Source organism: Passer domesticus, chromosome Z (assembly GCF_036417665.1).
Source record: "Passer domesticus isolate bPasDom1 chromosome Z, bPasDom1.hap1, whole genome shotgun sequence".
In the NCBI taxonomy this organism is placed as follows: Eukaryota; Metazoa; Chordata; class Aves; order Passeriformes; family Passeridae; genus Passer; species Passer domesticus.
In genome coordinates, this window is record NC_087512.1 from 32898963 (window position 1) to 32911068 (window position 12106).

The 12106-nt window shown below is 39.1% G+C and overlaps 1 protein-coding gene across 1 annotated transcript in view; it reads right to left on the bottom strand.

Annotated features, from left to right (window-relative positions):
• FREM1 (FRAS1 related extracellular matrix 1) overlaps positions 1 to 12106 on the bottom strand; it is a 65699-nt gene that overhangs the window by 20767 nt on the left and 32826 nt on the right. The window contains exons 22-27 of the mRNA XM_064404788.1: positions 10460 to 10601; positions 8745 to 8940; positions 7779 to 8043; positions 2152 to 2566; positions 831 to 1032; positions 229 to 373 (exon numbers count right to left, since the gene is read on the bottom strand). Coding sequence (XP_064260858.1) covers positions 229 to 373; positions 831 to 1032; positions 2152 to 2566; positions 7779 to 8043; positions 8745 to 8940; positions 10460 to 10601 — 1365 coding nt within the window. The remainder of the gene's footprint in view (positions 1 to 228; positions 374 to 830; positions 1033 to 2151; positions 2567 to 7778; positions 8044 to 8744; positions 8941 to 10459; positions 10602 to 12106) is intronic.

Sequence of the window (12106 nt, forward strand, 5' to 3'; positions counted from 1 at the left end):
GTGACACAGTCTAACCTGGAGCTCAACCCTTGTTGAGCTTCAAGAAGGCTTCAAGAAGGATTCACCTTCTTGAGGGGAAGAAAACTTCTCTACTCCAACAACAGCAATGGCAGGCTGAGTTGTAGCTGTGCCCATGTCTGCATGGCTTCATGCCCACAAGTGTCCATTTGCCCTGAGGGGAGACAAGCACAGTGCAGCACAGCCCATGTCACCAAGGAGCAGCGCTACCTTTGGGGTGCCGCAGAGTTTCCACTGGCATCTGTCACTCGAAACTCCAAGCTGTCTGAATTTACTTCTCGTGATTTGTTGATGACATAAAGTATGATTTTGCTGTTTAAATCCTTTTGGCTAAATCTTTCCTGAATTAATCCACCTAGGAAAGACAAGTTATATGCAGGTGAACCAAAAGCCTGCTAATAAGAACCATGTAGGTCATATAAACTCTTTTCAACTTTTCTTTTTGTTGAGAATCTGAACTTGGAGAAATGCAAGTTTATAGCTAAGCAGCAACATGTCTTCATTATAAACCCCTGCCAATTTCTTTATGTGTAACCTGTTTATCAAGAGGCCAAGTTCAATATTAATCTTTTATTTCTTGATATAAATAAAAAAGTTTCTCAACAACAGCTATTAAAAATTATTTCAAACTCTTTGAGGATTCATAACAGACTTAAGACTCAGGTTTCATTGCAAAAGTTTTGTTATTACAATCAAACTTTGCTCAAAGGTTGCTAAGAAATTTTGATTCTGTCTATCAGGCAAACATTAACAGGATAGGGTTAGAAATCTGGTCTGGTATGGCCCACAATAGAGATTATAAAAGAAATCACCTGTTGTTATATTTTCCAGGTAGCCATAATGAGGACCTCGCAAAATCTTAAAAATTATTTTGTCATCTTCTGTATTGGGGTCATAAGCCCTCAGGGACCTGGCAGTAATATAGATCCCATAATTGCCATTCTTCAGCAGTTCCACATCAGAAAAACAATGGAGATGAATAATTTTTGGTGCCATTTTGTCCAAATGATCCACCTAAATCAAAGTTAGATATTCATTTTATAACATCAGAATATTCTCTGTCCTGCTTTTGTTGAAAGGAACGTAGCCAGATCAGGGTGGCAATAGCCACTCTGGCTCACAGTCAGCTGCAGACCCCTGAGTTCTAGTTAAGTTGCACTTCACACGAAGTTTCCAGGCCCAGATTACCCATCACTTGCCACATGTAGCAGGGACATGTACACTCTGGGGAGTGTAACACAAATGTATTATCTCTGCCCTGATGTCCCTCATTCCCCATAGTCCTCATTTTTTATGTAATTTTCTTCACAGCAAAAGATAACTGCAGCAAAGGTTTGTCACCTCTTTTTTATAATAACAATGCCATCTTTCACAAATTTTGGTGAACTTTCTAGCAGTCCACAACAGTCGTTGCTGTTCCCATATCTCCCCCTCTGGTGAAATAGTATTACTCAATCGTTGTGTAACTTGATACTTCGCCATCAGGAAATATTAACAGCCTCTTCATTAGTATCAGGGTTTTCAAACAGAGAATTTTGACATGCAGTGCGACCAGACATACTTTGTGTACTGAACCATGCCAGATAGATACCAAAAATCATAGCAAACAAATCCGAGGCTATGGCAATGTATGAAGGACTTGAAAACAGGGGAAATGGGAAATGAACAAAAAGATTCTAGCAAAGATAGAAGAATCAGAGCAGGCATCTTACACAGACTCTCAGAGAGGACAGGATGTCTAGGTGGAGAAGCAAAGTGGCTGTAATTCAAGATTCCTGTGACATGAAGATCAGCAGTCATACTCACACCCCCATATGTGAAAATCACAGGGTCAGACACCAAGTAGGAAAGCAGAGCAGGAGAAAAGTTCTATCCTTCCCGTAGTTGGGGTTCCTATGTAAAATTTTTAGCATGCGATTATTAAGTATATAAGTATTTACTTGCTTATCTTTATGCATTTTGGTAAGTAGTTAGTTCCCCAGGTTAATTATTCATGGAACAAAGAAAGCAAACTTACTAGCTACACAGTTAGATCAGAGACTGCAGCAAGTACCACCTGGCATCAAAACTGCTATATTTTTTTACCTTATCATACTATTTATCTCTCTTAAGTAGGTCTGTAGTCACACTTGCCTGAATGGTGAATGTCACTGGCTCACTCTGCACACTCCCATTCACGATGAAGCCTTGGTTAGTCCTATCTGAGGCAACAAATGTAAATCTGTCAGTTTGGGAATTCCCACCTTGGTGCTTGTATGCAACATCCCTGTTGTCCACATCTTGCTGTGTGAAATTGTACTGCAGTAGCACAGCCCCATTATAATAGAGATGACCATATTGGGGGAGTTGAGCCAAAAGGAAGGTAAGGTTTTCTTTCGCAGTATCTGGGTCTGAAAGCTGCAGTACATCAGGAGTAAGAAGTGCCATAGCTCCTTCTGTTAATCTTAACCCCATGTTCCTAGATAGAGTGGGCAAAGCCTGGTCAGCTGCCTCCAAGGCAATCTTGAATATCCCATGCTTAGTCCTCAGTCCATTGCTGATGATGAATCTGGCAAAGAGAGGCAAGGCAGTCTTCAGCATCTGTTCTTGATTCACCATGTACTGAAATGAAATGATAATGCAGACCTTTACTACAGGACTTGCCTGTGTTGATACTGCAAAAGTAGAAGAGCTGCACAAACCCAGACACTGAGTGGAGTGGGTGTCAAATTTAAACCTGAAAACATGAAAGCAGACAGCCAGGTATGTGACAGGAGTTACAATGCACTGGCAGGGATTGAGCCGATGCTAGAGGCCTTAAAGATCAACAGTCATAACAGAGCTGATCTCAGCTTCTAGCTGAGATACAGATGGAACAGATCTAAAAGGAAAGGCTGCCTGGGGGGCTTATTGTAGCTTCTGGTGTACATATTTTACAAATCCTTAAAATTTATCTTCATTTGGTTACCTGGCAGTAGCACCTACAGCTTACAGAAAGAGGTATATGAATTGCATGACCTGCCTGGTTGGTTTAGTTTGGATTTCGTTCTGTTCACTGCTACAAATCTTTTCTACCCAATGCCCCCGAAGCTACCTGAAAAACCAAACCGAAGAAAGATTCAGCCTTATCTCACTTCATGGGTTTCTTTAGGCACTAACTGTAGCTTTAAATTTTCATCTATTCAGCGGAATATGATTTATGTTTCTTTACAAAAGTAAGTAAAGTTTCACTGAAATGCTATGCTATTGGGCAGAACTGTACAAATTGATAGGATAATATTAATAACATAGATATCCATAGCATAAATTCAATATGGTAGATAAATGGTCATATCTGGACAGTTCTCCTTCCATGTTGGGAATTTCTATCAATAGCTGCATAGTTTCTTGTAGTTCTCTCTCAAGTAGTGATGTTTCTTTAGATACACTAAAGATTTTATTATTCACTACCGATAGTTTTCCTTTCAAAACTAAGAGAAATGTACCCAAGGCTGTAGAGGAAAATCTGTTGGAAGCTCTGCTGGATTTTTGACTGAGGTAGAGTTAATTTTCTTCATAATGACTTGTATGGAGCTGTGGCTTTGATTTGTGCTAAACATAGCTAAATAGTGTTGATAATATAACGATGATTTAGTTACTGTTGAGCAGTGCTTATACAGCATCAGTGCTTTTTCTGCCCCTCACTCTGCAGTGTGAGAGGCAGGGTGATTAGGCTGTGATTAGGCTGGTTGTGCATAAGGAGTTGGGAGGGGGCACAGCCAGGACAGCTGACCCCAGCTGACCCAAAGGATATCCCAGACCATCTGGTGGCATGCTCAGTGTATAGAGCTGCAAGAAGAAGAAGGAGGGAGGAGGAGATGTTTGGAGTGGTGACATTTGTCTTCCCAAGTCACTGCTGTGCATGGTGGAACTCTGCTTTCCTGGGGATAGCTGAACACCTGCCTGCCCACAGGAAACAGTGAATGAATTCTTTGTTTTGCTTTGCTTGTGTGCACAGCTTTCAATTTACCTATTAAACTGTCTGTATCTCAGCCCATGAGTTTTTCCACTTTCACCTTTTCAGTTCTCTCCCCAGTCTTACCAGGTGGGGAGGGAGCAAGCAGCTGCCTGGTGCTTAGTTGCCAGCTGCAGTTAAACCATGACAGAAGCCTACCAGCTGGGTATGGGCTTTTGCCATACAAGTGACAGCACGGTCTGCAGTAATGTATTATTAAATTTAGGTGTGGAGAAAAAATAAGGAGAAAACCTTTCTTATAGCCTTAAAATTCATCTTTGATTTCATGGGCAAGATCATTATTTATGTATTTTCTTCTGAACATAATTACATGGAATATTTTCATGCCTGTAACAAAAACTTTTGAGGGTATATGAAGATAAAAATTGCTCTTAAAATGTTTCATGATCCTTCATGTCCCATCAACTTATAGCATGTATGAGTTAACAGTCTTTCTACATAAATTTCAGTGATTATGCCACACAGTACATGCAGAAACGTTTTGTAAGGTAGTTTTCACACAGGTTTGTTCTGCTTGAGTCAGAGCAGAGCCTAGTGTGCAAAGAAATTTGTCTCTACTAGAGTAGGACAGTTGTTTCAGACAGTATGAGGGCCAGCCTAGCTGGCTGCTTTCCATGTAACACTCTTCTACCATACTTAAGTGAAATGGGGAGTGGCTGACATTTACTGGGTTATCTGCTCCCCTTGGTCTCTTGACTGGAGACCTTGAAGATGAACTTTTAAAATTACAGGGTCAACACCTAGTGTATTGCTGCATGACTTGAATGTGAGTGACTTTCAGTAGGTCATGGAGCATCTCACTGTGTCACACAGACTGTCCATCTAACACTCCTCATTGCCTTCACGAACACTGGGTGATTAGAGCTTGATCACTTGTAGACTGGCACTGTGCCATGAAACAGATGGGAATGAGCATAGGCAGACCAGGGACTATGTAGCAGTTTGAAATATGTTTACTGAGGATGGTATTCCCAGCTGGGAACCTAGAGACATCTGCCTACACTGACCTAATGCTATTGTGCCAATGGTAAAAGGGTTGTGCTATTTGTAAACTATCTGAAATCAAATACAGAACTAGAATAATGATGATAAATACTGTGTTAGGAGAAAAAAAGGTAAAGCACCTCCATTTAAGACCTTGACTTTCTCTCAAAACACCTGGAGTATTGCATGAGAAGTGAATTTTCTGTCATTCTTTCAATGGTGTAAAAATATTTGGATGATGTCTTAAACAATATTTAGTGAAAGACTTAGATAATTCAGTTCATTAATTTGAATATTCATCCAGCCTTCTCCAGAATGCCAGGTAGGAACCAAGCTCCTGCATGGATACGTCAGACTGAAATTTACCATGAATTTCATTCACTGCTCAGTTTCACAGGTGATGAAACTGACTGTGTCAAAGATGTCCTTCTGCACTTTGGGTGATTTTGATTTTTGTTTATTTCTAGTTTATGTCTGCTTTGTAATTTCCTCAGGAATGGAGAGCAGCCAGTATTCTCACTCTGATAAAATTTAGGACACAATTCCCAGGCAAAGTTTGGAGGACATGTTGCATGGTTTGATTTCACAACTACCAACATTTCATGCTTTCTGCCATTTGATGGCAATGGAGTTGGCTACAGGACCTACCATCTGTCATGGCATTTAAAAGATAAAAATGGAATCATAAATAGTGCCAACTCATTACAAAATCGAGCCAGCATGTCAAAATGGAGGACATTAGCATGTTCTTTTAGCATTCTGCTGCCAGCATCTGATGTCAGGTTGCTAATCACTTGAAGTCATCTGTCCAAACAAGCACTGCCAAATCTTTCTTCCAGGCCAACAGCACCAAACAATACAGGTAAATTTATGTCTGAAGGAAGTACTTTGGTGTGAAATAAAAATCTGGTCAGTTAATTCCTTCTCCTCCCAAAATTACCCATATAATTAATTCCTTGTTGAAATAATAATACTGTTCTTCTAGAATATTTATGTGTCTACACAAAACCAAATTATTTTCCAAATTATAACATCAAGGAATTTAATTATTGGAATTAAAATAGTTATCAAATATCAGTATTTATTAAACCATCATAACCTCACTTTAATAAAACTGACTTTCTTGTTTGGTTCTTAGCCATTGACCTAAACAGAAAACATTGGGTTTATCCACATTTGCAATTTGCCTAGAATTGTTTGATCTACTTTTGGTAGTGTGATATGGGAGTCATACTGACACAAGCCACTATATTACACTGCCCAAACTAGGGCTTGCACGACTGCAACGTTACTTAAATAATCTAATTGTAGTTTTGGTGAACGTGTTACACAATTAAAAAACATAAAACTAGGGAATATTTGCTCACTTTTTCTGTAGTGAGCATAAATGAATCAGACAAATCTCCTAACTAGAATTTCCACCACACTGAATGCAGTGGAAGGGATGGTTAAAAATATTACATCTGAGGAAAGCTTCAGAACTACTTTTGAGTTAAGTCTCAACAATGCTAACTGATCCAGTATTATAGGGAAATTTATTTAATGTCTCCTTGCCCCACTTGCTTGACTTGCCTGCAAAAAGGAAAGTTCACAAACTGGATGATGCAACATGTTCTTGAACTTCATCATGCCTCACAGAAAAAGCCATTCAGATCAGAAGTCTATTCTAGGAGAGTGTAAAAAGGGGTCTTTTCTGAATTGAATCACTTAGGAGCCAACGCTTTAATTTTTTTAGTCATAATGAAAAATAATAAGCTCTTAATTTTGAATTTTACAGTAGGTCTATCTTCTGTCAAAAGCTGTTTTCAGAGAAAATTACCAATATTAGCAAAGAGTAAGCATTCTTCTTTTAGAAACATTTCTTTATTTTTGATCTTTTTCTTTTCCCTGATTTTGACCTTTTTTACAAAACTGTCCCTAGTACATCTGCTCTTTATCTGATGATAATTCATTGCATCATTCTACTTTATAACCAAGGAAGGTTCATTTAAGTACAAAATGAATGCACTTAGTATAAACTGTTCTAAGTGGAAAATTTCATAAACAGGTGAAAACAATTATCATTAGTCTGCTGAACTGGGCCTGTAGGCAAACCTATGGATTTACCCCAAAATTTCAAGTGTCTACATGAATTTCCAAGTGTGTCAAAATACCGTGTCAATGTTAGTGTCTAAATAGATCAAGTGGGCTGGTTTTCATTATATTCCAGAATACTTAGGGATTTGAATAATCAGATTAATATGATAAATTATAACAGATAAGAAAGCTGTTATTTAATACCTGAATGGACCAGCTTTACCACATCCAGTTGTAGCAAGAAACCAAAGGAAAATTCCACCAAGTATGTTCTCAGTCCTTCTCTCTCACTTAAATCTTAACAGCTGTGTATGTCTGGGTTCTATAACAATGTTGAAGCTAGTATTGAGTAAATCTGTCTCTGATTATGTTTTCAGACTCAATGAGAAAATGCATTTATTACCAAAGCATTCCCAACTATATTTATTGCAGTAGAAATAGATGCACTATATAACCATTGGGAATTCACACAGAGCCTCCAGCTCTTTTAACAAATTCTTTTGGGATTTTTGGGTGGGTTTTTTGCTTGTTTGGTTTTTGTGTTTGGGTTTTTTTGTTTTTTTTTTGGTTTGGTTTTTTTTTGTTTGTTTGTTTTGTTTTTTTTGGTTGGTTGGTTGGTTTTTTTTGGGTGTTGTGTAGTGCAGGTTTCTTAAATACCTCGAAAATTCAAGAGGAAGAGCTTAGGGGATGGGGTACTATGCCTTACCTGAATGTATCTTCATGAACAACTGCCTTGGCTTTGTGAACGTAGCAGACAATCTGTCGTGCTACATCCATTTGACTGAAGCTTGTAATGGGGATGCCAGGATAGCTGACATACTCTATTTGTCCATACTGGGGTGGGGAGGTTATCACATAAAGGAGCTCCTCTGGCTTGTCAGAGCCATCCAATGCAAGGAGGACATCAGTTGTAATGTAGCTGCGATCTCCTTTTGGCACTCTAAGAAGGTTTGTAAAAACAGCAATGTCTCCTGCAGAACAGACAAAACACTAAAACAGTCATATTGAATTGGATGATTTCTGCTGCATTGTACAGGAAAACCATCAGTGGTAGAAAAACTATAAGGCTTTAAGATTATAGAGAAATTCAGCATGGAAGGGACTTCAGGATATCTTTATTCTGACCTTCTGCTCAAAGCAGGGTCAGCCATAGCCGCATTGCTTGGGGCTTTATCCTGTTGGAACCTGAAAACTATTACCCTTTTGGGGCCAAGAATGAAGAGACCACAGCCTCTTTTGACATGTCTTCCAATGTTAGCAGTGTGAGGTAATCTTTTATGTTTAGAGAGGTAATAAAAAAAGAGAGACCTAAGACTGTAGAATAGCCTGGAAGAGCTGTCTCTGAACAGTCTTTCACCTACCTTTTTATATTCTTGTAATTTTTCTGTGCTGATTTACTCAGACATAAAGCTACTTTCAGAAAGATATTTTTAGCTCTATTTGCAGAGCAGCTGGGAGTCCTGGGAGGCAAGGTGAAACACATTGCATTCAGCAGAGCCTTTTCACATGCCAGGACCTGGCCAACAGTGCAATACAAGCAGCTAAATTTACAGGATATGCAGGGACACTTGTCAGGGCCTACATAGTGCTAAGGAAAGGATCAGGACACGTACTCAGATATCTTGGTTTCAGAAACAGGCACTGTAAGACATCAGGTTTAGTGGATCTTTACCCTTTTCCAAGTCCTTGATATTTATGTAGAAGTCCACAGCTGGGGATCTGTTGTACCCATCCCAGAGGTAAAATGTGAAGCTGTCTTTTTTCCTGGACCCCACACTTCCTGTGTGGACATATCTCACAAGGTTCATATCCAGCTCTTCCTGAGTACACTTCATTCCAGTTAGGAGAGTAACCCACTCTTGTCCTTCCTAGAAAGCACAAGCATCCTTCATGAGCTGATAATCACCCCACACGTCCCTCTCAGTTAATTGTGGCTTTTCATAGTTATATATACTGTTAGTGGCAGCTACCAGGCTTTCTTTCTGTAGGCTCTTTCCTCATAGTATGTTTTGAAGGGCAGCAAATAATTGGAGTTATTTTCCAGCGGATATAAGGCCGGAGAAGATACTATGATCATTAATGAACTAGAGTAATATGGAGTTTAGCCATTTTTACTCTAGGGAATCATTTTCTGCACACTTCTCAGTCAGACACCAAGATGAAAATTAAATAGTTCCTGACCCAGCTTATGTTTTCTATTTCTTAGTTTCACAAATCTGCTCTTGGTTCTATCTGAAATTATAGCTAAAACAGTATCAGAAAAAACTTCAGAGAAGCGTGGAAATTTTAAGCCCCAGAAGTCCTCTGCTGCAAAAAGAAAAACCCAAAAAAACCAACCAAAAAAACAAACAAACAAAAAAAGCCCAACAAAAACCCAAACAATAAAAAAACCCCACAAAACAACAACAACAAAAAAAAAAAAGAAAACCAAACCAAACCAAAACAAAAAAACCTCTGACTTACACAAAATTTCTTGCCTTTCTGAAGATAGCCTAGTACCCTAAATTGAACTGATCCATGGAGCTGACATTTGCTGGCAGTAAGAGCATCACTAGATTTAGACCAAGGTTATCGAGGACAGAGAGCTTAGATAGATAGATAGATAGATAGATAGATAGATAGATAGATAGATAGATAGATAGATAGATACCGTATGTGTTCAAACTGACAAAACTCCCATCAGCAGCTGTCTCTTCCTTCAGACTTAGTTCACAAGTCTCATGTGATCCATGGATTGATGCTGAGATCCAGTATCAAAATGCTTTCCAAGTTCACAAGTTTTAGAAACAGAATTTTATTTCTATTAAAGGTGCATGTTATTTAAAAGAGGCTTTTTTTTCCTATCTTTCTTCCTTTGCCTTATTTTAGGTCAACAGATTATCATCTTACCTTCCATTTCTAATCTTTATTTTTGTGATTCCTCCTGACACATCCTTTCTATCATCTTCCTTTTCCCTTCTTTCCCCCTATGCTTTTCTTCTGGTTGATAAGGTATTACTGACTCTTTAACATGCAACACCTTCCATGCTTTCTGAACCCTTTAGTAAATGAAGTAAAAGTGGGGTTTTTTTAACCAAGGACTTTCCCCTTCCCCCCAGCTTGATTTTCCCCCTTTGTGGGATTATTATCCCAGATTATCTCTCAATTTTCACCTCAGAGATCTGCCATGTTTTTTACCTTCCATCTTCTCCTGTTCAGGATCTGGGTTTTAGTGCCAAAGCCTCTGGGACAGCATCATTGTTGTTGCTCCTTTAACAATTAAACTGGCCAAGCTGACTACTTCAAAATATGACAGGCATTTGGGAGAAAAGGAAAATGAACTTCATTTTGCCCTACAAAGAGAGAGTTCTTTGCATGCCTGTTTTTTGTTGAAATACAATGACTAACCTTGAGCTGAAGCTGACCATTTTCTGGAAGTCTTTCAAACAAGTAGTAGATTCTCTCCCTGGGGGTATCTTTATCTTCTGCTGACAGAACAGCACTAGAAATTACATGAGTTTCACCTATGTTCACCTCTATATGGTTCTTCCTGAAAAAATTAAAAGTCATGTATTGATGCAATAAGGGAACCTTTTCAATATGCAATTTCTCTGCCAGAAATATGGATTAAGCAAAGGCTGACAGAAACTACAATTTCAGAGAGAATAGAAGAAGGGTGCCTATTTCAGAGTAAAAAAAGCAAGCAGTGCAGACAAGTTTCTCCTTACATTGGTAAGAAACAACAAAGATACCTAAAACAAACTGATTTATCACATCTCTCTTATTCCCCTGTACCCTATTCTGCTTACCTTCCTACAATGTATAGGAGAAAGACAATGTAAACCAGCAGATTGCATTATTACTGCTAATACAGAGCACAGCAGTACTGCCTCTAAAGAACTGATTGTTTATTTAGGAAATGACTGTCTTTCAAGCAACTAGTCTTCAAGGCTCACCTTTATCTGTAGGAGACACAACCATATCTAACTGGCTTCTTCGCTATGTTCCTTCTAGCACCCACATCTCATTTTGGGAAGAAGCTCTCAAGAGAAATGCATGAAGGCTTTACATTCCCCAAGGGCACTCTCTGCCACAGGATGCAGTCCAAGGGGTGACAGATTGAGGCTTTGGCAATCACTCTGAAAAACAGGCACTGTTTGCCAGCCAAAAACATCCCATCACAGGTTCTTCAGTCTGTTGACCATAACTAATGGAGATGAGAGCCAAAAATCCCTGGGGTGGAAAGTGCCCCAAGATCAAAAGGTTAAGAAAAGCTTTCAAGTACTGCCCAATATTCAGCTGTAAAACTGCACTAACATAAGGAGCTCTGTACTCTACAGTGAAGATGTAGTGACTGAATGTGGCAGCTAAATCACCTCATTGCCAAACTGAACATTTTCTTAAAGCACTACTGCTTAAATACTGGCAGCACATCTCATCTAAGTGGGGGGCGGGGGGGTGGGGGTGGGTAGCAGGCAAGAGGCAGTAATTTCTTATAAAGGAATAGCTATTTTGGGAGTAAATGTCTCTGGAAATCTATGAAGTTGTCCACCACAGGAATGGCAAGTGGTGAGACCTAATATTGCCAGACAAAGAAGCAACAGTTTCTGGATCTAGCTGTCAAAGCTAAAAGCACTTGACTTCTTGCACTTCATCATCCTCTGTCACAGAGATGGGGTAGAAAATGGCAGATCAAGCTAAAGCATGTGAGGAACAAATAGGCAATTATCAGTAATTATCTGTATATGATATGTGCATACATCAATTATACTGTGTATTCTAATTGAAAATTGACATTCTCTCATGTTAGCATTATGTAGTCTTTAAAAACCTTTTAACTAAGAAACTGGCATTTGTTATTGCAGGAAGCTCTACCTGGTAAAAAAATAATAATAGCTCTGATCTGAAAGTGGGCCAAATACCCTCATGGATCAGAAATTCTCTCCGTAGTGGCAGTCTGCTTAATGGGTTGTGAATCTGAAGTGCAAACTTTAGAGGTTCAGAGCTATACCCACAAAACCTTTGGACTCTTAGCTTCCTGTTTGTCGGTCTGGG